The 26,329-nt window shown below is 37.0% G+C and overlaps 1 protein-coding gene across 1 annotated transcript; it reads left to right on the plus strand.

Annotated features, from left to right (window-relative positions):
- On the plus strand, positions 1-26,329 carry SMC3 (structural maintenance of chromosomes 3). The gene is made up of 29 exons (XM_074907706.1): positions 1-167; positions 4,318-4,393; positions 5,931-5,969; positions 6,784-6,851; positions 7,221-7,292; positions 7,479-7,558; positions 8,110-8,188; positions 9,484-9,601; positions 10,698-10,873; positions 11,057-11,137; positions 11,375-11,539; positions 11,786-11,907; positions 12,298-12,511; positions 13,274-13,377; positions 13,605-13,704; positions 14,163-14,323; positions 15,661-15,802; positions 17,023-17,173; positions 18,217-18,369; positions 20,694-20,845; positions 21,054-21,212; positions 21,886-21,993; positions 22,367-22,475; positions 23,109-23,356; positions 23,479-23,691; positions 24,358-24,549; positions 24,717-24,894; positions 25,442-25,548; positions 25,862-26,329. The coding sequence occupies exons 1-29, from the start codon at positions 153-155 to the stop codon at positions 25,931-25,933; spliced, it is 3,654 nt and encodes a 1,217-aa protein (XP_074763807.1). The 5' UTR covers positions 1-152; the 3' UTR covers positions 25,934-26,329.

Below are 26,329 nucleotides of genomic sequence, written 5' to 3' on the forward strand. Positions count from 1 at the left end.
GCTGGGAAGTGTGGGGAGGCTGAAGGGGCGGGAGAGGGCGGTGGGGGAGACCCGGGGTCGCGCCGAGCACTCGTGCCAGGAAGAGACGGTGAGGACGGGAAGAGTGACAGCAGGAGGCGCCAGGGCGGGCACCTTCCCCATCTTTCGCAGACATGTACATCAAGCAGGTAAGCTGGCGCGGTCCAAGCCGCTCGCCTTGTGCGGTGCGGCCTGGGCCTGGCTGGGTCGGTTTGACCCTGCCTGCTCTGCCCTGCCCCTCCCCGGCGCTGGAGGGTCTTCGACCTCCGGGCGAGCGGCAGAACCATGTCCCGGCCCGTAGCAAGAGGCCCGCCGGGTGGTGGCGGGTCCGAAGGCCTTTGCTTGGCTCGCTGCTGTCCCGAGGCGGGAAGCCGCGGCCCTGGCTGAGGGGGAGCATCCTCGGGCCAGCCACGGAACAAGTCCTCCGTGTAGGTTGCCGGGTGCCTTTCCTCCCCAGGTTCCCGTGGCTAGTTTCATTCATTGCAGGTGCGAAGTGGCGTTGGGGCGAGGCCCTCTTCTACTCGGGATTTGTTCGCGGGCTCTGTGAGGACCTTTTGGACGGGCCAGCGTTGCTGTCTTGGCTCTCCAGGCAGCGGATGAGGATGACCCAAGGCCCGGAGGCTCATACCCACGCGGGGCTCGTACATAGACAAAGGGCTTTCCTCAGCTGTTAGGCGGCATCTTTCAGCTGTTAAAGTTGCTGGTTCTCTTCTTTACTTTTTTTTTTTTTATCTGTATGTGGTTTCAATGGGGAAATGTAACTGTATTTGGAGTTTCAATTCAAACTGCTTTTGTCTGTCCCTTCCCCCGGGAGAAACAACAGTTACTGTTTGTATTGGGGTGATGCTTTAGGCCCCCGGGCATGGACTATTTAATCTATTATACTTTATCCTTGATAGGCAATCTGCAGCTAACCCTCAGTTAAAAAGAAGATCCTTGTATGGACCTTTTCAAAACATTTTTTGAGATAGAGGCAATTATTGTCAGTTCTGTAGTATATCCGTGCAGTCGTGTTGCATGGTGTGGTTGAATTTTTATGGCTGCTTTCGTACCACTACCTATGCATGTTCATAAAAAGCCTACTAAGATTTTCGTTTCTCAGTGGACTCAAAATTGACTTGGCTTTCTGATACCCTAAGGGTATCTTAATCCAAAAGAATATCATGTTTGAAAGTGCATATTTTACATAGAAATAAGGTTTTCATCAGCTGGCTGACTAGGGAGTGCTGCAAATACCTTTTGATTGTGTTTTAGTAAATCAGTTTATTGTTGCAGGTGCACACATTGCTTTAAAGTCTCTGAATAAGAATTCTTGTTCTCCAGATTTGAACTGCACAAAAATAAACAGTAGTGAAGATGTATAGAATCAGAGTAAGAAGTCCACATTAAGAACAGGGGAAATAAGTTTCAACTGGAAAAAAAGAAATTTTAGGTGGTCAGTAACCAATACCATTCTAGGAGTTATAGAAGAGAGCATAACAAGGTGTGAACATGAGAATAAAATGGATGAGGGCAAATTTGGTTCCACCAATATCGCTTATTTTGTGGCTTCCCAGAAATCATTCCTGGAGTTTGAAGATTAAAATTGTTTAAGTCTTTATTGCCTTGTATAGCCTTGGATTAAGAAGTTATGAGGTTGCAGAATATGTAGGATAGATTAAGTGAGAAGCCATCTAGGAAAAAAACTTTGAGGGGAGGGGAGGGGAAATGGTTTTCAGAGTCTGTCTGGATGATACTCTGGTGCCTGAGTATGTGAGTGGTAAAAGTTTGTGGGTTTGTAGTAATATCCAATAAATAATTACTGGTTGTTTTTACCTTTTTGTAGAAGCTTTCAGGCTCTTATGAGAATAAAGTAGATGAATTATTCCAGTCTGAATGTTTTTAGAATATTATAGGCAAACTGTAAAAATACTGGAGATCAAATATTTTGTCCATTCTTTTTATTTTTTTTCCTTGATCTGGTGAATTGGGAAAGCAGTATTGTTTACAAAATGTGGGGGAGGGTAATTTTAATTTATTTTTCAAAACCAGAGTGAGTGAACGTAGTTGCTGTGGCCTAGAGCTGGGGACAAGGCTCGAGTAAGACTTGCTCATTCCTATTTTGCCTTTGAAAGCAAGTGTGGAGACAGAAAGTCTCTGGCTGGCTGATGAGGCAGACTGTTTTTTTAAAAGAGGTGGGGGTCTGTGTTTACAGCCACAGCGACTGGGTAGTCTTCGGCTAACACGTTGTCTTAAACTTGCTTTTTGTAGTTCAGTCCATTACGTTCTGAAATCCTTAGTTACTTCCAATATAGTTGCTTTGGATTTAGATCTGAATACAGCGCAGGTACCTATTGAAAACTGTCTTGCCCGTGGAGAGGGAGCATAGACAGTTGCAATTCCAAAACACTGTTTAGATAGGCAAGGCATTGGAGGGAGGTATTGGAACACAATTCCTTTTCCAAAATAGCTGCTGTTGCTTAGATCTTGTGTTTGATGGTCAAGAATTAGTAATTTTCTGCCTATTCATATTCTTGGCTTTAGATTCCAGTAAGGAAATAATTTTGCAAAGAGGCTTTGACAAGGAGACTGTAGTGCCTGGGAAGAGAATGGCTCGATGATTTTTGACTAAAAGTTAGTTAATGCATTTAAGTTTTATTTCAGTTTTTGTAAACTCCAGTGCTTGATTTTTCTGTCTGACACGGCATTTTCATTCAGTATTAGTGAGATGTTTTTAATCCGTTAGTAGAAACAGGTGGTAAGAGGAGTTTTCTGTGTTAATCCTTGATAATGGGCTGTCACATAATGGGAGACAGACTTACCTTGACATGAATAAATCAGGGCGCTTTCTTCTCCCGGTCTTTTGTCTAGTAAATTTTACGAACAGGATTTTTTCCCACTGTTTGTATAGCACACTACCAGAATATTACAGAATATGAATGTTTTAAAGGTAATTGTTTCTTGAGTTGCTCAGGTGTACATTTAAGGTAGGATTTTGTAGGGGAGGTGAAGGCTTGCTTCAGTGTTTACAGTTACTACTTCTAGGTTTTTTGCTGAAACTTTGTGTGTGCTTCCTGGATACAAAGTATTATGCACGTCTTATGGAGCGTGGCCTGTTTTAATACTTGGAAGATAGGAGAGAAGGGGTGACATGTTCAGAAAAAGAGAAAATGGTGATGGGACTATAGACCTTACAAATTAAAGTCTAAATAACTTCATATTCTAAACTTCAGCGGTAATAATACTGAGAAATAGCTTGTAAGATGTTTTGCTGTCTTCCTAGCAAGTCATTCTCAGTTTATGATAGCTATAATGGTGAAACATTGGCATTATTTTCACAGTATCTTGCTTCTGTTGGAGAACAGCTGGGCAAAGCACATAATTAAATGTCAACTGTAGTCCTTTTGTGTAGGCATTCTTGCTGAAAGATCTGCAAACATCAAGACTTAACAGGTGAAGGCTGTCTTTCTCCTGTCTTGCTGAGCAGAGCAAAGCTGCTGTATAGCCTTTTAGCACAGCTTTAATGGTTGGAAAAGGTTGCTTAATGCTGGAATGTGCATGCTGGAAGTTGGATCAATTTTGCTGCTATGCAGAACTGAAGCATCAGGATATTGTCACTCTGTACCTTGTATGTTACCTGGCTGGGCAAACCTCATATCGCTACTGAAATGGAATAGTAGGAATTTGACGTGCTGCTTCAAGGTGACTGTTTGCTGTGTAGCTCCTGAAGTTGTGTAGGTTTGTATTTGTCTAAGAAGTAAATCCACTAGAATGAAGATAGCTTGCTTTTTTAACTTTTCCCTTTAGGTTGTACAGTAAAACAAAAAAAGGTTGAATTGCGTGTAAAATAGGTAGAGTCTGGTACAGGTTTTGCAGTCTGCAATTGCTCAACTTGGAGAATTTGCAAATAGAATTCTTATGCTGTATGTGGATTGCATTAGAAAAATATAAACTGGCCCTGCTAGGATAAGTCCATGTTATATTATGTTTTTCTTTCCTGTATGTAATAATTGATGCAAATACATCTTTTTTTGTAGTCTGATACAGAAACATTCTTAGGACTCTCTTGTTCACTGTGCTTTGGCCTACATAAGTATCAGCATCTCTTGTGATGTGGGGAGAAAAATCTGTCCATAAAGTGATGCTCAGGTGAGGGGCAAGTTTTATAATGTAAGTTGCTGATCTGGAACTGGAAGGTTGAATTGTGTGTGGGAAATCAAGTATATTATAATTGATGTAAATATTCTATAAAATCTTACAGTTCAAAAACTGCTTCAGAACAGAGAGAACCTTGTTAAAATAACTCCCTCTTCTCATTAGGTAATCATCCAGGGCTTTCGAAGCTACAGGGACCAAACCATTGTGGACCCATTCAGCTCAAAACACAATGTCATTGGTAAGTTCTGGTACTTGTCTTTTAACACTAGAGTTGCAGTGTTATTTCAGATGATGTTCACATTAGAGTCCTTTATAGTTTTTAATGTTCTGCCTATGTTTGCTGAATGTATTTTCTGTTTAAAAAACTTCTTTACAGTTGTCTGTAACATATCACAAGGTGTATTCCACTTACAGCAAAGTAATGCTAACATTCAGTTTTACTGTGACAGTAGTCTGAGTCTTCAGAAATAGGGTGAGGTCTGTAAATGCGTTCATATGTGTAGATCTCTTGTCAACCAGATCCCCATTAAAGGCTGTCCTTGCAGGAACAGCAGCAGATAATTCGTATGGGATTCTTTTTGTGTGTGTGCCCAAGTGTGATCATTCTTGATAAGTGCACTACCTACTATAAACTGCTGCAGAGATGATCCTCTTTCTTCCAGCTTTGGAGGAATGAATATCTGGAATGTGGACTGTCAAAAAGTATAACATGAGTTTCAAGTGTAGTTTTATAAATAACACCTACTTTAACAGCATGTTTCTGTCCACCATTTGAATGCCTTTTCCTATTTTTGCCCATGGATGCCTGATCCTGCGTTTTCATTTGCACTGATTTTTAGCGACTGTGCAGCAGCTTTGAGACTGCTGATGCAACAGAAAACAGTCAATTTTGGACATAAAAACTTAGTAGCTAGGATTTGGAAAAATGTGGGCACAACTTGAATATAATGTTCTGTTATGTAATGTTAATTCAGCGGGACCTCAGATTTTTCCAGGTATTGGTGTTTTTAAAATAATTTTTTAAAAAGGCTAGCTTTGCCTTTTTTTTCCTTTTTAAATACCTCAGTAGCAATCACAAGTAGTTTGGGGAATGAGGTGAACCTGGAGGGCATGTAGGCAGGAAGGGGTGAAAAGCCTGGGATGTTCATTGCTATTGGAAGGCAAGCAATTTCAAAATTAATACAGTAGGTGCTGATCTTAAAGATAAGACACTGAGCCTTGCTGAAACACATAGGAAAAAACACTGGGATGACTCTGTTGGCATAGTGCTGTGTTCTTAAATCTTTATTTTTTTAAATAGAAATAGTACTTCTTCCAGTCTTTTTAAAACAAAACATTCCTGAATTAGCAAGTGTCGTATTAAGAAGTTCATACAGTTGACCTGAATGTGCAGACAGTGAATTCCTGTGGTTAAATATAAAAAAACTGATGCTGGGACCAGAAGAATTGGATTTAGGTCTACTGTTCTTATCCTATCAGGAGATCAGCATTTAAAAAAAAAAAAAGGATGGGAATAAATGGGATTGTTTTAACCATTACTCTCACTGTGGAATAGCATAGGGAGTTACTGTAATGTGTTTGAGTGGGGAAAGGACTGCTCTCTTATTCTCACACAATGACTGAAGTCATCAACCTAAATTTGCCTCATCCCATTGAGATTTTGTTCAGCTGTTAAATTTAAGTTCCATTCTTGAATATTTATACGCAACTTTTAAGGTACATAGCAGTGTTAACCTATGTCAGTTTAAGATTATTCTTTGTGATTCAATTTTCAGTGGGAAGAAATGGATCTGGAAAAAGCAACTTTTTTTATGGTAAGCATAGATTTCTTCATACAATAGCATGGGGATGCTGATGGTAACAGGCTGGCAAAGTTTTGCCAGAAGTTGATTTACCAAATGTTCTTCCTCAGTAAGGAGTGGCAGATTGATAATTACTTAACAATGATCAAAGGCAGATCTCTGCACTTGTTTAATAGATACCTTCAGGTTTTTCCCTAGTATTTGGCTTCTCTTATTAAGATTTAAATGGAAAAAAAAAGTATTTACAGGATGAAACTGATTCTAAAAGTCCACCTTGAAAGCTGATTGGGATGTTTGCAGTTGCTTTAGACATTCTCAGTGGCTAAATTTTAAGCTAGTTCCATAGCCGTATGGCACAGTTTATACAACCTTTTAACACAGGGCTATCTGTGAGGAGCGTTTTGTGGGGTGGGAGCATCAGTGAAGGAGCAAAGATGCTACTCACAGGTGATAGTGGCCTTTGTGATGGTAGTCTTTATAAATTGTCAAGTGTTAAGTATTTTAGCAATACGTTTAACTTAGTCTGTGTGCTATGTATTTGTAGAAGAAAGTTCATCAATCTTTAGTTGGGCAGCATTGTCAATGCTTACACGGTGAGTTAGGAAGGTGGCGACAATGACTTCTTCAGAGAAATTCTAGTGTACAGCAGGCTGAGTGATGAAGATCCAGCAGATGAATGTTTTTAGTGAAGAAACATTGTAAGGTATTAGCAATGGTATGACTGTACTATGTAACAGTAAAACAGTATGTTTTGAGTTAAAGAAATGGCTCCATATCTCCCTAAAGGAAAGAATAAATCTTCTGTTTCATTACTATTTTATTACAGCAATTCAGTTTGTCCTCAGTGATGAGTTTAGTCATCTTCGCCCAGAGCAGAGACTGGCTTTGTTGCATGTAAGTGAAGGTGTACAACAACAAGACTAAAGAATAAGCTAATGCATGTTACTGCAAAAATAGTAAACTGCTGGGCTGTGGATATTTTAAGCCAATTATTTTGAAAGCATCCTTAAATGGCTTTTGTTTCCCTTTGGCAAAAGGGAATTTATAACAAAGTAAAACATTATCTTGATAATGCACACTGGTGAATGTATATCCAAGATTTTCAGAAATAAAAATATATGTACTGGATCTTTCATAGATGCTCTTGATTTTCAAATTCTTGGAATGAAAGGGGAAGTGGGATTGTTAGGGAAAAGGAGAGATGAGTGAGCTCAAAATCCTCCTAATGTGAGAATTATGTAACTAAAATATTTCCTTTCTTAGGAAGGTACAGGTCCTCGTGTTATTTCAGCGTTTGTGGAAATTATTTTTGACAATTCGGACAACAGGTTACCGGTAAGTTGAATGCACTACTTCAGAAATAGATGATTATTTCTGACTCTAGTAATCTCAGTATGATTGAAGTTTTCAGTATGGTAACTGCTTTTGAGTCAGTTCTAGTAAAAAGTACCATAAACATTCTGGATTAGTAATACATACCTACTACAAGCAGTTAAATTTATTGGGTTTTGTTTTCTTAAGATTGATAAAGAGGAAGTCTCACTTCGCAGAGTCATTGGAGCCAAGAAGGACCAATATTTCTTAGACAAGAAAATGGTGACGTAGGTACTTCTTTTCCTTAGCTGAATGAGACCAGTAGGATTTCTGTAAAATTCTCTAGTCAAACTGAACACTTGCATCTCTAGTCTGAAATAAATCAGTTGTGTAATACCAAGTTCCGGTAGTTTGAGAGCAAGGGAGTTAGTCCTTGTGCAGTAGACAGCAGACTGAATTTACAGTTTAGTCTGTTCATTAGCATGATGTTTAACTGCTTATAGGGTATTTCTTTCGGGGCTTTTTTTAAATAGAAGAGTTGCCAGACTTTAGGTTGTTTCATGTCCTTCCTTGTGATATCTTGATCTGTATTTGTTTCTTTGTTTCAAGGTGCTTTTTTTAGTCTCTTTCCAATACTAGTATTTTGGATATTTTCCATTTTCATTTTCTCATTTCCTTCTAGAATTAGCTATTATCAAATAAAGAAACTTCTTCAAACAGAGCATGCATTGCACACAGTGATTATAGTATGTGATGTATAGTTGTGATACTTGACTGAATTTTTACAGGTGTCACTTTTACTGTAAGTGTTTTTAATAAATTCACAATAATGTTTCAGGAAAAATGATGTAATGAATCTTCTTGAAAGTGCTGGATTTTCTCGCAGTAATCCCTACTACATTGTCAAACAAGGAAAGGTAAGATTATTTTTCACAAAGTGGAAGAAATCATTATCAACAGTATTATGTTTCCTGGATGTCAAACTTAGTTCAATTATTGCAGAAGTACACCAAAACCTATACCTGTTGTAGCTGGAAACAGTTCTGTAGTTGCTGCTTTTGCAAATATTACCGGTTTAGTAGTTTATGTCGATTTTAAGAAAAATAATGTCTGTAATGTTGATACTTAGAAAAGTTTATTTCATGGTAGTCTTTGCAATTGTGCTCTTCTGTATACTTAAATACAAAGCAGACTTAATTCCTGTGGCTATTTCAGTGTAAATTCATAGATTTCTGGGCCTTAAGATGAGGCAGTAAAGTAATTGTAGAGAATTTTAAGAGGCTAAAAATACTGTCAATGGAGGATGAATGGAATCTTGTGTGGAAGCGCCAAAGCGAACTCCTGGCAGGGAAAGGGCTCACAGCATGGCCTGTATTAACGGGTCTTTCAAGACCCAAGCACACTTACCAGAGCTTTCAAAGGACACCCAGATCTGGAGACAAAGGATGGATTACTTGTAATGGCTCACTGGGTAGGACACTGTGGAGATGCTGAAAGCGCCAAAAGATTACTGAAAGGGGAATGCAGGATACAGGAGCACTTAATGGCAGAAATGCTGACCCAGTGGTGCAGTCTGGGATGTTTATCAGGATAAATTTTCCTGTAAGGCTGAACATGTGTATTTGGAAGAAACAACTTCAGCTGGAAAGTCTCTTGTGTTTTGTCACAGGTATTGGTGCACATGACTCAGTCAAAATACACATACTGGGTTTAATATAGTACAAATCAGAAACGGTTACCTTATTTACCTTCTTATAAAAGGATGCAACCACTCAAATTCTCCTGAAGGAAAGTGAGCTTTACATGGGGTTTAATTGTATGATTAATTTAATGTTGGGTGAGTGAGTGTCTCACGACCTGAATTATTCTAAGATTATAACCCCTACGTTTTGGTGTGGTTTTATGGAGGCACTTAAACAATTTGGTTTAGCTCCAGGAATATGAAAGCCCAAGCTTGAGTTTCTCTAAACATAATTTTGAGTGCGTAATGAATTCTTCAGTTTACGTAATACTAGTATCTGAAGCTTTAGCAATAACTGATAGCATTTGAAAAACAACAAAATTACAAGCAGAATACTTGCCATCCTAAAGTGAATCTTTTTGCCAAAACCTCAGCCAAGCAGGCACAGCAAAAAAAGTGTGATCTTTAGTCTGTTGTGTTTAGCTATACATCCAGAGCAGGCTATTGAAATCATAGATCTTGAATTTTTAGATCAACCAGATGGCCACAGCTCCTGACTCTCAAAGACTGAAGTTACTAAGAGAAGTAGCTGGTACCAGAGTGTATGATGAGCGTAAAGAAGAGAGTATTTCACTAATGAAAGAAACAGGTAAAAATAGTTTAAGAAATGAATGTTTTGTACCATGTGAAGTGTGTTCATCTGATTCGTGTCGATGTGGGGCATTGTATGATGAGTGATGAACTGTGACCCCCTCTGCACGTGGAATTCTTAACCGTCCTATCCTGTTTGTCCTTATCTGGTCACAGGCTGAGGGCGGGAGCAGGGTGTGTCATGTTTGCCTTTACATAGGCACCAGCTTGAAGGGAACGAGACAATATGTGCATAGTTCTTGCCTTTTTCTTACAAGCGTTATTTAGGGAATGTTATAGTATGTTAGCAACAACCTGATTCCTGTTAGATGAATTGGATCGAGCACGTGCATACTCCAGCGACCATCAGGAGAGAGTTGGGAAGATTCCAGGAGATGAAGAGGGCATGCATTAAGGAAGATACGCCTTTTCATGAATATGTAATAGCATAAGAGATAAATACCAAAACCAGAACTGTACAGTGTGCGTTCTGATAGAGCAGAGACTCCCGGTACACCCAGCGCTGTTTGCTTGTCCCTGTTCACTTAATAAGTTAGAAACTTTGTTTGAAATCCTGTTTGGAACTAAATTATTTATCAGATACCACATTAATTCCACTAACTCTAAAGGTTTATGGCTTTTTCAGTAAGGCTAATTGCTAGATAGATCTTATTTGTGGTATGTTAAATGAAACAGAGCATGTCATATTTACTCCTTGAATTTTAAATATCTCAAAAGGTTTAATAAGTGACTTAATGTGTGCTTTTACTAATAAAACTTTTTAGCTAGGCTAGTAGGGGTATTTGTACTGTTAAAAACATGAGTGATGTCAGCTGTCAATGATCCAAAAATCAGGATACATTCTGCTATGCAAATGCTAAAATTTATGTAGTATAGTATAAAATTTTAAGTGTACATGCTTGTGTTGCCTTACATAGCTAATATCAACAGTTCTGCTGTTAGGATGTTTCTTTGAGGAACTTCTGAACATAGGTTCTCCTTTTCATATTTTTTAACTGTTGACATAGTTAATCCCTGGAGATTCAGTAGCTTTTAAGTTGTGGGAATGTATTCCAGTGTTGAACTGCACTTCGATCTTGTCATCTTTTCTCAAGAGGGCAAGCGAGAGAAGATCAATGAGTTGTTGAAATACATCGAAGAGCGACTGCATACCCTAGAAGAGGAGAAAGAAGAGCTGGCTCAGTACCAGAAATGGGATAAAATGAGGCGGGCGTTAGAATACACCATTTATAATCAGGAGCTTAATGAAACCCGAGCTAAGCTTGATGAGGTAAAATATCTTGGCTAATGCAAATCATAACATGAGCTGTTGATTTGCTTTTTGCCAACATCTCCTTGCATTGCTTGATAGAATCTGTCAATGTTCTTCACTAATTTAACAAATTATTTTCTTCTGGAACTACTACTAAACCAGGATCTTGGTACCTAAGCTATTGGTGATCTTTCCCTACAGCTTTCTGCCAAGCGGGAGACAAGTGGAGAAAAATCCAGGCAGCTGAGAGATGCACAGCAAGATGCTAGAGATAAAATGGAGGTAAAAATACTTTTAACAAGGTCTCTCCAGAGGTATGGTTTGCTTCCTGGTTTGGTTTTTTTTTTTGGTGGGTGGTTTCTAAAACTGTTAAATTCTATTTTTTGTTTTCATCCTGTTCGGAAACAGAAGTTTTTCACCCTTTAAGCTTATCTTGATTTACATAATAATACTCTTGTGAGTTTTGATACTGAAATGTGCATGCAGTGTTTAAGTTACTGCTTACTTAAATTTGCATAGGAAATAGAACGACAGGTTCGAGAACTGAAGACAAAGATTTCGGCAATGAAAGAAGAGAAAGAACAACTTAGTGCTGAAAGACAAGAGCAGATTAAACAGAGGACTAAATTGGAGCTGAAGGCTAAAGATCTGCAGGATGAATTAGCTGGGAACAGTGAACAAAGGGTATGTAACAGCGGTGAAGTCTTAAAACGTCTTTGTCACGGTGTATTGTGCATTGAAGTTTTGGTTTTAGACTGCAGCATTTCATTATTTTCTAAGGTTTGTTGGACAGATATCTTAAGGTTTTGGGATGTTTTCAGTATGCTTCCAGGGGAAGTAAACATAGACTCCTGTGTTATGATCCTTTATTTATCATAATACAGTTCCTGATGCTACCTAACTTTAAATACTGCTTTGTTTGACTTTCAGAAAAGACTGTTAAAAGAGAGGCAAAAGCTTCTTGAGAAAATTGAGGAGAAGCAGAAAGAATTAGCGGAAACGGAGCCGAAATTCAACAGTGTAAAAGAAAAAGAAGAGAGGGGAATTGCTAGGTCTGTGCCGTTCTATAATGGGGAGTCAAAGCATTTAAAAAAACCCCAAGATACTATCAGTACTATCCGTATGTGCAATTCTGAGTTGTACTTGTTGCTTGAGAATGGGGTGGTAGCTATATATACTTACAGATGGTCTGTAAAAAGCCTTCTTTATTGTTGGGGGGGAAACAGTATTTGGTGACATTGATTTTTAAGTTTAATCACTTCAGGATAGTGTCAAATTTGTTGTTTTATGAAGTGCTAAAATTTTAGAGCCTGATTTGATGCTTTATGAAAATTCTCATGGTAGTTTTTAGTGCTTGCTCTTATGGTAGTTCTTAGTGCTTGCTCTTAATAAATTCAAAAGAGTTCTTTATAATACCACATGTCTTTCCCTTCTCAAAATAGACTTGCACAGGCTACACAGGAAAGAACAGATCTTTATGCAAAACAAGGTCGAGGAAGCCAGTTTACTTCCAAAGAAGAAAGGGATAAGTGGATAAAGAAAGAACTGAAGTCTTTAGATCAAGCCATCAATGACAAGAAGCGGCAGATTGCAGCTATACACAAGGATTTGGAGGATACAGAGGCAAACAAGGAGAAAAATTTGGAACAGTACAGTGTATGTTTTCAGCTTACTGTCAGTATTTTTGAGAGGGGTTAAACACTTGATTTTTGGACAGTTAAACTTTAATGCCTATTTATAAGTAAGATGAGACTTTCTGGTTCGATGTGGTCTCTTAAAAATGTGTTATTGAAAACATCTGCAGATCAACTCTGAGCTCCCTATAGCACTGCATTTAACTTCACTCTTTATGTTGACTTTCTGGTACTTTCCCCAAAGTGTTTGGCCTGAGTTTTCAGGAAGATACTTCCCTTGTCTGTGTTGAACATAGCCATTTCATATAGATAACAACTTGTTATATTTTTATAGAGGTCTGCATTGGTTGTTTTAGCTCTTATTTTCCCTAAACAGGGTGTCTTTTAAACTGTGCTGCAAGCACTGCACCTTTGCATTACAATTGTAGCTGTTTAGAAGTTGTGTTCCTATTGATGTTAGAAGACCCAAGTATTATTTGCATAACTTTTAGATTTTAATTTCTATTCAGAAACGGCTCTTACACTGCAAATACATCAGTCCAATCCAAAAATGCCCAGATGCACAGCTCAACTTGGTGCCTGCCTTGTAGTCCACTTGATAACTTCACCTTGTTACTGCTTCCTTACAAAGATGTATTTATTCTTAGTGTTTTTGCAGATTGTTGTAAATTGGTTAAAATGTTTGTAGGTATAATTTCTGAATTTTTAGTAATTTAATATTGAAAAATAAATACTTTCTTTTTTGACCAGAGAGCTGTAGTTTCATGCTATTCTTTTCTGTTAGAAACTGGACCAGGATCTTAATGAAGTGAAGGCTCGTGTTGAAGAACTGGACAGAAAATACTATGAAGTGAAAAATAAAAAGGATGAACTACAGAGTGAAAGAAAGTTAGTAATTAATTGAAATATGTCTGAATCTCACTTAATGTGAAGGACCCAACTGTGTAGTTGTTAACATAGCATGTAGGTATGGGTTTTTTTAAATACAGCCATGTATGAACTCCTGCACTTCACCTTCCTGTTAGATTAGCAGTCTTTTAATTGTCATTATCATTCTCAAAAAATCTTCGGACTTCGTTCACACTTAAAATATTTAAATTTTTTTTGTTCTGTAGTTATCTGTGGAGAGAAGAGAATGCAGAACAGCAAGCTCTTGCTGCAAAGCGGGAGGATTTAGAAAAGAAACAGCAGCTTCTCAGAGCAGCAACAGGAAAGGTAAAATACCTCGTATTTGAGAAGTTCTTGTGGAAGCTTTTCTTCTCATTCTTAAAGGACAAGTCATAGCTATATCTGAAAGATATGACAGTTATTTCTTTTGGTTATGGTCTTACTGCCATAACTAAAATGGACAAATTGTATTTATAAGCTGAATTTTTCAAAATATTTATAGCTCTAGACCTAACTAGAAATTAGCTTTGTAAGTGCAAGGTAATTGAGGAGGGGTAAGGAGACCAGGTAAAACTGGAATACTTTTAAAATTTCTTCTGATATCTTTTTGCTATTAAAGAGAAAAAAAAAAAAGTCCTTGAGTAGTGGTCTTCTGTAAGAGCTGTAGGTTAGTTAGCAGGAATTTAGTGAAAAAGAAGGTTACAACTTTCACAAAGTTAAAAGTAAAATGGATATTGCTTGTGCATCTTTTAATTGCAGTACAATGATGAGTTATATTTTAACAGGCCATTTTGAATGGTATAGATAGCATAAACAAAGTCTTGGAGCACTTCCGTCGAAAAGGCATAAACCAGCATGTTCTAAATGGCTATCATGGCATTGTGATGAATAACTTTGAATGTGAACCAGCTTTCTACACCTGTGTTGAAGTTACTGCAGGGAACAGGTAATTACATACTATTTAGTGTTAAATAAGTTAAAGTAGCTAGTGTTACCATTTAGTTGTATGCGCCAGATGCTACTGAAAGTTTTGCTCTTAAACGTGAGGTCTCATCCTTATTTTGTCAAAGTGCCTTCTATATAGCATGATCAAACTGCTACTTCTTTGAGAAGGAACTAAGAAGAATTCTATTTAAAAATTAATCCTAGCTGCTCTTGATTTTGTCTAAAAAAAAAAAACACCAAAAAACAACCAACCTAAACCAAAACTACACAAAGACCCCAAAAAAAGGCCCCATATCCACACTCCTGACATTTGCCAGAAGAGTTGGTGATGAGCTTGAGCTATATTGAATAAAGTGGATGGCATCTTCTGGTGTGGAGAATTCTACAGTAAGCAATGCTGTTTGTGGTAACAATTGATAAGAATTATTTCACTTGAACTAGAAAATATCATGGGTGAGGATGGTCTCTAGACTGTCAAAAACCAGCTATCTGAAAAGATGTTGGGTGTTAAAATGAGTCTGTAATGTGTGTTCTAGAAGAAGTGCCTGCTGGGTAATCCACCACTTCCTGCAGCATCTGAAACTTCAAATTAATTTAAATTGTCTTTCTGTGTGATCAGTCCCCTGTTTCAATTCATGAGTAGCTATACAAATTCTTGTTCCATTGAAACATAGATGGTGCCTAAGGGCAGGAAGGAGGAGGACAGAGGTGACATGATCTTGCCACATAGAAAGAAATCTTGATGCTACCACAATTTAATATACAGTCCCTCATCTGAAACATCTGTGTCTGAGTAGACAGCCTTGTTCAGGCAAAGTACTTCAGTCCTCTCTGAATCCTGTTGTGCCCCATAGTTTGGAAAAATCAGTAACAAACTGTAGTTGAACTTGGAAAAGAAAGATCACTTATTTCAGTCGCTCTGGTGCTATAGTCCCAGTCATGCAAAGGGAGATATGTGTTCTCTGTTTCTGTTGAATGCATACAGAAGCATAAGATGCAAACTCTGTAAATCCATGCAGAGGACTCACTATTGTTTACTGAAATGGTGTGGAGGACAGAGGGTTGCAGTTGAACCAAAAAAGGCTGTTTACACAGCAATGCTGTACATGTATTGAGCTGCTCTTGTGACTGGAGGGTGGAATGTAAAATTCTTGGCTGATCCCCTTTTAATGAAAGTGAGTATCAACTTATTCTAAGGCACAGGCTTGAAGAGAAAATGCAGTGCAGCTTTATGTTGGTATGTTCTTTAATAGTACCTGCATGCTTACTGTTCCCATAGAATATGTTAGCACTTTTAGCACAGTAAAGTTTTGCTTATTTGTTGGGCTTGTTCATTAGGTTGTTTTATCATATTGTGGATTCTGATGAGGTCAGTACAAAGATCCTAATGGAATTTAACAAAATGAACCTTCCTGGAGAAGTTACTTTCCTCCCTCTGAACAAGTTGGATGTTAGAGATACTGCTTATCCTGAGACTAATGTGAGTGAAAGTTCCTTTTGAATCTTCGTCTACAAAGTCTCATATTTTGAATTGTTTGTGTGTATTGCTTTTTGCCCACCACTTGCTTTGCTGTTGAATGTCTGCAGTCAGATACTATTTTGAATGTATACTTCACAACATAAACTCTGTTATAGGAAAATACTTTCCTACTAGGTATTTGCTCTTTAAAGTTTAACTTCACTTTACAAGTAAATAGGTGATGCTAAAAAGAAGTAGCATTTTATTGTAAACTGATAATAATTGCCTGAATTACTGAACTGTAATTCATTAAGCTGAAATGCTGCCATGGACAAAAGCTGAAGAGCCATGTTACAACCATGGGCAGTTTCTCAAAGATGTTGGAAATAAGTTGTGGTTTTATATTTTAAAAATGCATAAATAAATCTTTAGTGACTACCATATAAAAAGTAGTTCTGAAACATATTTCAAGAAAGTATCTGTTGTTTGAAATTTAAATAGTGAACAAATTGTGTAAATGTTAACTGCTTCCTACAATAATCATGGTAGAATAAGGTTTTTTGAATGTGTTTTCCTCAGGTAAACAGGAAAAAAGAAACAAGAAACAATCAGACTTCTAGGGTGCTTATTTGGGAGGGCTTTACTAGTAAAGCTGTGTTAATGTTTGTGTCCTACTTTCTACAGAAAGGAATAATTTTTTTGGAGGAAAAAAATTTTACTGCGAATTTATGATACTTAATCAACTTGTTTCAGTATCGATTTAATACTCGGATGAGAGTCCTGGCAGACTTAGTCAACTTCAGACTTAAGCCTAGCTGTTAAAAGCTAAAATTGCAAAATCTTGCACTTGATTTTCATAGTGTTTGTATTTATGTTATGTAATGTTCAGTGTGTCATCCTTCTGCCAACTGACAGCTGTTGATTTCCAAAGTATCATTCACAATATTGTGCTTCTGAGTTCAGGATTTGAAATCCTCTATGTAAATAATGAAACACACAGCTCTGGAAGTCTTCATTCTAGTAGCTTATTGATTATGAAAGCAATGGTAATATTCAGTGAATTTGATATACACTAAGCTTTTAGAAATTCTTGTTATAAAACTAGAATGTATTCTATTTTTACTTTTGGTGGTATTTTCTTTTTTCCAAGGCTCTTTTTAATTCTGTATATGAATTAGTTGCAATATACTTGCCGTATTTGTATCAATATGTTCTTCTCATTAAAATCACTGTCACTTCAGGATGCTATTCCTATGATCAGTAAACTGAGATACAATCCAAGATTCGACAAAGCTTTCAAACATGTTTTTGGCAAGACTCTAATTTGTCGTAGCATGGAAGTGTCTACCCAGCTGGCCAGAGCTTTCACTATGGATTGTATTACTCTGGAAGGTAAATGTTGCAATTTTAGAAATTATTTATTTTAAAAATGTGATCCCTGGAATGTAAGGCTCATTATATATGGTCTGTTAGCGTTGTCAAAGTAAGATTATTTTAAGTAACAGTATACTTGACTGAAATGTACAGTGTTGCACTTGGTCAAGTACTGTACTTAAAAATGCATAATATCTTCACAAGGTGTGGAATTTCCTTATGATCTAAATGTTAGTAACTACATATCTCATCCTTAAGCATTGTAAAGCAGATTAGATTTGTATTCATTCAATTTGTTCAACATAGTTTGTTTTCCTGGAGTAGTCATGGCGTTTTCCACAAACTTAAACCAGTGTTAGGGTGTAAATGTACAGCCTTAATTACCAATAAATGCAAGGTAAATTCTTCTGCATACCAGACACATTTACATGTAAACGTTCTCTGTAATAATCTGTATCTTTTGTTAATTGTCTGTTCTTCGAGGGCATATTCCCTGCAGGTTTACTGTTATCTTTTTGTCTCTTAAAGTCAATTTGAAAAAAATTCCTAAGGATGTCTGAGGAGGAAATTATTAAATTTTCAGTAACATCATACTCTACAAGCCACAAAGGCTGCTAATTACTCAGCCTCTCTTTTGTTTTCTCCCTTACTTATACTCCCCTTAATATTCTCAGAGTATCTGAGATTTTTTTTTTTAAACTGGTAGTGCTAGGCATTTGCATTTTCCCCTTAATATAAATTTTTTTTTTCCTTCACGCTGCATGGTTTTGGAAGTTAATTAAAAACAAAAAAGAAATCAGCTAATGCTTAAAGGAGATCATATCAGTCTGTGGTCAAGTCTCTCCTTGAGAAAGGAAATGCACTTTAAATTGAATACAGAAATAAACATTTCCCTAATTACTATAAACATATATATGTGATTCCTGATACTGATGCAGCTCTTCTCTGTAGGTAAGCTGAAATGTTCTAGTTAGTCTCTAAGCTGTATTGTAGAAACTGCTCTGAACATTATGGAGAGCATACAATGGGCAGTTTATAGTCTCATTCTGTTATGCCTTTAGGTGATCAAGTCAGCCATCGTGGTGCTTTGACTGGAGGTTATTATGACACAAGGAAGTCTCGGCTTGAGTTGCAAAAAGATGTTAGAAAGGCGGAAGAAGAACTTGGTGAACTTGAAGCAAAACTCAATGAAAACTTACGGAGAAACATTGAAAATATCCTTTTGTTGGTTTGGGGGAAAGGTTGAGTGATGAAAAGCTTTTGTTTTGTGGTTGCAGTAATAGATGAAGAACAGGAGACTAACTTCTGTTAATGTTAGGTATTTAGCTGTGGCATTTGTTTTGACTGTTTTTACAACCTGGTTCTGTTATGTTACTGTAGGGATTTTAGTAGCAAAGAAATCAATGGTAAAACAAACAAAACACCTGCATGTGAAAATGGGTTTACAAAGAGTGGAAATAATGGATTTTAATACATATCCATTGTTTATGTGCCTGAATTGCATTATTTTCAAAAAATATTTAGATCAGTGTAGCTCGTTAAGGAATAGTTTCTATACCACTTCTGTACTGGGGAAACTGGACTGAAAAATAGTAGTTGAAGTACACCTTGTCCAAATAGTTTGCTTCAGAGAGTGGCTGGCACTGTAGGCTTTGGGGAAAAGGAGTGTTAGCAATCTGTCCCTGTTAAAATTTGGTCTTGATCTTTAAAGCTTAGAGATGAGGTTAAACCTAAATTACGAGTCTTTATGAGTCTTTCTGTGGCTTCTAGAGTTTGTTGTGGTAACTGCTATAACCAGATATTCTTATCTTCTTCTGACTCATGCTGTATTTTTAGTACTTGTGTCCTGAATTGGTGTGTTCCATAGTCCACTTATGCTGTGGGGAGGAGATGAAGAGCATTATATTATAATTAAACTGATTTGTTTGACAGTCTTGGTCTTTTCAGTCTCTTTGTACAAAAATTCACATAACTGACATTTTTCTCTAACTCCTTTAATGTTACAGTGTCCTTTTGAGATCCAATATCTAAAATTCAGGGACAAGGGGACAAGGGAGACTTACACAGTTTCATTCTCCATTATCCAGGTCATTCTGTCCTTTGAACTGAACTTCTTTTGTGTTTTGACCTGCAGCAGTGCATTAGAGACATTTTTGGGGCAGCAGATGGGCAGAACACTGAAGCCACAGAACACTTAGATCCACAGCTGATTAGCAAAACTATAAAAGTATGTACCTATGACTATGTTAAGTCAGTGGAAGAATGTCAAAATGGTCTGATAAATGTGACTTAAATAGACTGAATTTGCCAACTGGCTTTACATGCAGCAGCAATAATGAATGTCTTTTTGCCCTTCTTATTGTTCCTGTGAGCAATGTGCAGGACCCAGTAGGAGTATCTACAATTAAATATTTAAGTGTGGTATTTCCTCCTTTAGTTCTTTTTTTAAACTACAGATATGTAGGTATATGGTTTTAAAAGGATTTGTGCAGAAACTAATTTTAACACTAATCCCAGTGTGCATTGTACAGGTAGCTGCTTTTTTGTAACTAGGAACAGGAGCTTGAATTCCTGTTGCTTGTAGTTAAATTTTCCAATTACCTTTTGGACCCTTTGGTTTCAGTATAACTTAACTTTTAACCAGGACTACTATTTTGGAACTGAGATGTTTCTTGCTATCATTTGAGTCAAAACCTTTAGGCCTGGGTTTTCATTTTGAGAAGGGATCTGTAGAGGCTGTAGGTAGGGCACTCATCTAACTGATAGAAATTCCTATGAGGCATACCCTTCAGCTGTGGTAGATCAGCGACTGTAGTAAGAGCTGTTACTGCAGTTTGACATTTTAGAACATAATACAAACAGACCTCAGTTATTTTGAAAGTAAAATATCTATTCCCACTAACTTGCTGTTATGTAGCTCGTTCAGTTTCCCAAAACGTTTAATGATGTCAGGAAGTATATTACTGTAACCTCTGCTTAGGGGAATTGCTTAAGTTTTAGAGTATTGATACTGTGTTAAAATACACATTGTAGTAGGAGTAACACGATGTTAGTGATTCAACATAAATTAAAACAATCTTCTGCAAGCCCTGCACCATGACTTAAGCAATTATATTAAAATTAGCTTGAACAAATTACACTTTTTGCCTTAGAATTGAGTAAGGGATAATTGTATTGTTCTAATATTTCTTTTTAAACATGAGTATCTGCTCTTCTATATTTTGTAAGATCTGAGTTTTCTTTACAAGTTCAAATGTATCTCTGTGTTCTTCAGAGTGCCATATTGTAAAATTAACAGTTAAATGACACTTTCCTTGTTTGTTCTTGGCATTGATAAGGCTACTCAAGTTACTTGAAGTTTCCCGTACAACTGAATGTTTTTGAATGTTTTGTTTTTGTGGGAGGTTGTTTGTTTGTTTGTTTGTTTGTTTTATTTTCATGGCAGCTGAATTTGCCAAGCAGAATAAAAATTGAAGGTACTACTATGGAATAAAATGCTTTTTAAAACAAGGACAGTGTTTTCCTTAGCCCACGGAATGGATTAATAATGAGATTGACCAGCTAATGAACCAAATGCAGCAAATTGAGACACAGCAGAGAAAGTTCAAAGCCTCTCGAGACAGTATTTTGTCAGAAATGAAAATGCTGAAGGAGAAAAGGCAACAGTCTGAGAAGACATTTATGCCTAAGGTATACTATGGGGCAATTGAAAGCTCTTACTGTTTTTATATTAGTTGTTTCTGTAATATTACTGATAAACTTGCATTCCTTTCTGGTTAACATAATGTGAAATATGAAGAGATGACTGGAGATGTCACAAAAATATGTAAACAGAAAAGTGAAACTTACAAATCTACAGATTGCTTTGAGGAATAATTCTGTCTTATCTGTTCCATAGCAACGCAGTTTGCAGAGCTTGGAGGCAAGTTTACATGCTATGGAGTCAACTAGAGAATCATTAAAAGCAGAGCTGGGGACTGATTTATTGTCTCAGCTCAGTCTTGAAGATCAGAAACGTGTGGATGCCCTTAATGATGAAATTCGACAACTACAGCAAGTAAGGAAATTAAAATGTCTTGCCATTAAATGTGTGGTATCTTTATTCGCAATAAACTTATTTTGTCCTTTTGTGTGAGATGTCACTTAAGAATATACTGTAATTAGTTTCATCAGTAGTACCTAGGCATGTTTGGAGTTTTCTCATCTGCAAAGTGTATTTGCACGTTTTTCTCAAATGCTGGGTAAGTTTTACTAGCTGTCTTGTGTGAGAGTTGTGGCTGTTTGCATTGGAATCACCACAGTTTCCTTGCTACTGCTCGTGGACTTTACAACAAGAAATACAAAAATACAGTCTGGAAGGGATGATGCGCAGTATGGGAAAATAGTGCCTTTAAGCACATGGTAGATAAGACAAAAACTAAAGTTTTGTCTGATACCCATCTTCTTGAAAAAATACTAAAGTAATTGCTCTTCTGGGTTTAAGAATTGAATTCAGATGCTAATACAGTTTCTGGAAACTCACTGGGTTTTATGGCTGAATTTTACACTAGACAGCTGCAAAAATACTTCCCATTTGTTTCCTTCTACCTGTTGAAATTAGAGCAGTCCAAAGCATTGTGTGATATGAAGAGTGGGGTTTTGTCTTAATTTTTTTTAAAAAGTAAAAAATAGTTGTTTAGGAGTCAGCTAAGGCAATTAATACACATTTTTTTTTCCCCCCCCCCCCCCAGGAAAACAGACAGCTTTTGAATGAGAGGATTAAACTGGAAGGCATTATCACAAGAGTTGAAACATACCTCAATGAGAATCTAAGAAAACGCTTAGACCAAGTGGAACAAGTAAGGATTTTCTCTTAAATGTTGATTTGCAGTCTGTTTTTGGTTTCTTTCCAGGGCTTTAACATATTAAATCATTTGATAAGTGTTCATTACTCTGCATTATCTGTGATGGGGTTTGCTTCCCTATATACAAGCTAAGTGCTTTATGTACACTTCTTCAGCACAGTATTTTAGACATGAATTTTTGACAGAAATCCTCCTCTAAATATACAGCCTTAAAGAGCACCATCGTGACAGATTTGTTTGGAAATCTAACGTTAATAAAATACTCAATACAGTTATATGTAGAGTGGCAGAAGATAACTTGTTTGTCTGGCTTATACTTTTGTTCCCCTCCATGCTGAAGCTTGCTGGCATTTACTTTGTCCCATAGGAACTGAATGAGCTTCGAGAAACAGAAGGTGGCACAGTTCTTACTGCCACAACATCGGAACTTGAGGCTATCAACAAACGAGTGAAAGATACGCTGGCACGGTCAGATGGTTGGTAGCATCATTTTTTGAAAGAAAATTCTCCAGGATTCTGAAAGTTCACATGTGCTATATTGTGGTCTGTTTCTTAAACTAAAATATGAGAATTATTAATTTCAAATATGCTGTAGTAGTTACAGTGTGTAACAGATTTTTGGAACTTGCTCCAAAAGATAAGTGAAATAAGGTTTTTGCGCATGTTGTGCACAAAGGAAGTATCCGCGGTTGCACACTAATACCACTAAGTGTGTTGGTGATAGTGGACTTTTGGCTTCGGGGCATAGTACTTTTGAAACAACCTTCATACAAGCATGATCTTGTATAGTTGTTTTTGAATTTTGTCTAACCTGTCTAAAATTAAGTTGCTGTCAAATAGGAAATAGCATCTGTATGGCTCAAACTTCAAGCTTCTCTTTCTATACTGTGTATGACCTTAGTATGTTTGTTAGGGTGTCTTTTAAGCCATATACTCATTGCGAAGAAGATAGGAATTTCCAGCTTTTTGTCTTAAAATTAACTTTCTACTCCTTAATAGATCTTTTTCTTTAGATTATCTTTTTGTTTCATAAATACTTGACTGCATAATTGCTGATTTTATGCAGGCATGTAAGACTTTGGGTTTTGTGCTTTCACCCGATATCTCAGATCTGGATAATTCTATTGACAAAACGGAAGCAGGAATTAAAGAGCTTCAAAAGAGCATGGAACGCTGGAAGAACATGGAAAAGGAGCATATGGATGCGATTAACCATGATACAAAAGAACTTGAAAAAATGACTAACAGGCAAGGCATGCTTCTCAAGAAGAAAGAGGAATGCATGAAGAAAATCCGAGAGTTGGGTTCACTTCCACAGGAGGCTTTTGAAAAGTATCAGACTTTAAGTTTAAAGCAGGTAATAAGTGTGCTTGGCTTCATGTACACGACACTTAATATTTCGGGTCACCAAACATCTTGAGTGTCAGATGTGGCTAGAATTGCAAGTCACTTAGATACATTAATGTTTTCCATTTACAGTTATTCCGCAAACTGGAGCAGTGCAATACGGAACTGAAGAAATACAGTCACGTTAATAAAAAAGCTTTAGATCAGTTTGTGAATTTCTCAGAGCAGAAAGAAAAATTGATAAAAAGACAAGAGGAACTGGACAGGGGCTACAAATCCATCATGGAGCTGATGAATGTCCTCGAGCTCAGGAAGTACGAGGCTATTCAGCTGACTTTCAAACAGGTAACAAAATGGCAACAACTGTAAAGAAACTGGTGCGGAAATCAATTTGTCCCATTATGTAGCAGCTATATGGGAAAAAGCAGATATTAAGTACATCTATAATAATAGAAGGCAGTATCATGTAACTTAAAGTTTGTGGGTTTTTAAATACTGAAATAGGCTAGTATTTTAAAGAGGTGCTCATCTTGGTTGTATTGCAACTCTAGCTTTGGTTTAAACCTCTTAAAAACTTCATTTCTGGTGAATGTCTGGTAAAAATCTCTGCTCCAAATCCATTCTTCAGATTTAGTGAAAGTAATTCCTAATGTTAACAAAGAATCTGAGCTACAAAGTCTGTAAAGTCTTCTCTTAAAAGGTCATTTGCTTGAGAGATGTCTTCAGTAAACTTCAGATATAAACCATACTTGCTTTTGCTGCTGTTTTATATGTTAATTCTACAACTTCCTTGAAAAAACTTGTGAAAATTCTCATGCTACAAGAACAGTTGGCTTAGATGTTTTTAAACCAAGCTCTGTGTAGCGTATGTTTCTCACTTCTACTTCCACTTAAGAATGAATGTTGGTCTCTGCTTTGTAGCAGATACTTAGTGTGAGTAAAACCAGCTGTTGTCTGCATTTGATTTCACTGTGTAAAAATGAACTGGTGTATTGACTGTTTGTTTTTCAGGTGTCAAAAAATTTCAGTGAAGTATTCCAGAAGTTAGTTCCTGGTGGCAAGGCCACATTAGTGATGAAGAAAGGAGATGTGGAGGGCAGTCAGTCCCAGGATGAAGGTGAAGGCAGCACTGAGAGTGAAAGGGGATCTGGATCTCAGAGCAGTGTTCCATCTGTAGACCAGTTCACTGGAGTTGGCATAAGGGTAAAGAAAAATATTTGTGTTTCAGTACTCCAGGTATTTGCTTAGATTGCCTTTTAATTATATCTTTAAAAGGCAACATTAAATTGTTTATTTTTATTTACTGTAAGAGCAAGTGACATTGCAGTTTAATATTTTGAAATCATCTTTCTGTTGCATTGTTTTCTTAGGTATCGTTCACAGGGAAGCAGGGTGAAATGAGAGAAATGCAGCAACTTTCAGGTGGACAGAAATCCTTAGTGGCTCTAGCCCTGATATTTGCTATCCAGAAATGTGATCCAGCTCCATTTTACTTGTTTGATGAAATCGACCAAGCCTTGGATGCTCAGCACAGAAAAGCTGTTTCAGGTAATGGTCTACCTTTACTCATCTTCATTGGGGTTGAAGGTGATAGTCGGTCTTCTCCTCCCTGACATTTAAGATAAAAACTTTTAATCATAAAGGCACATTTTTTAATATTCCAACTTGTGTGTTAGAATTTAACCTTGTTCCTTATAAAGGTTTCATGAACTTGGTTTTAGGCAGAAGCTCTGTGTTGTCTGCTGTGTCTAAAAGGTGTCCTCACAACATTTCAGTGTGGCGGAAATAGTCCTGTTTTGAATTGTAGTTTAGTTATAAATATGAACTTTTAGCTCATTGCATTGTTGGGGAAGTGCTTGCTCTGTTTTCATCATAGAAGTTTAATACCCCACTGATTTTGCCAAGTGGCTGGATTTGTCAGAGTTGATACTGGAATTAATGATAGTGCTTTAAAACCCTGTATGGATCCTTTCTTGATTTGTGAGTGGTTTTGGGTTTTGTTTTATTAACTAAAACCTCATTTTGAATAATGAATAACAAACTCTTTGCTTATCTCATACTAAGACCCGTCCTACTCTTTTATGTTCTTTTTTAGATATGATTATGGAATTAGCTGAACATGCTCAGTTTATTACAACAACTTTCAGGCCTGAACTGCTTGAGTCAGCTGACAAATTTTATGGTGTAAAATTCAGAAACAAGGTAAATAAAATATTGAGTTATGGCACTTACTGAGAACCCTATCAAGTTGTGCATTTGAGACTTGTCTTAAGAGTTCAGAGTGAATCAGTCTTATTTCAGTGATGGATTTTTAGTTATATTGCAGCCTTGTGTAAAAGCTCTCTCCTTCCTGAAAAAGAATTTAAATATCTACAGACATTCCTTGTTGTGTTCTTCAAAGGAGATTAGAAATTGATTATAAGCCTGTTGCTGAGTGCTGGAGCCTTCAGAAATAAGTCTGGCTTACTCTGCAGGAGATACTGCAATAACTATGTATTTCTTTTTGTTCCACCAGGTTAGTCATATTGATGTGATCACAGCAGAAATGGCCAAAGACTTTGTAGAAGATGACACCACACATGGTTAAATGAAATTGTACTTACTGCTTGTTTGGAAGCTGTGTATAGTGCTATGTTTATGCCAGGGATCTGTAAATTTAAAATATGAAGCATTTAGTTCTTGTTTAAAATAGTTTTTGAACACATTTTAACCAAGACCCCAGAAGGCTTAGTTTCCGAGAAGCTTGAGTATCCATTTTGTCTCTGTTGCTGTATTTTATAAGATAATTGTTAATGCTACCTTTATACCTCTAGTTTGGAAATCTTATTCTCTTCCCTTAAATCTTTTGTAAAGTGTCTGTTGCTGTTTTAAAGCTTTTCAGAAAGTGCTAGCTATTCCTTCTTAAGTATAATTTTACCATTTATATTGCCTCACATGGTTTTTTTAATGGCTTCAATTAAAATGATTGGTTTTATTGCTCTAA

This window comes from Athene noctua, chromosome 5 (assembly GCF_965140245.1).
Source record: "Athene noctua chromosome 5, bAthNoc1.hap1.1, whole genome shotgun sequence".
In the NCBI taxonomy this organism is placed as follows: domain Eukaryota; kingdom Metazoa; phylum Chordata; class Aves; order Strigiformes; family Strigidae; genus Athene; species Athene noctua.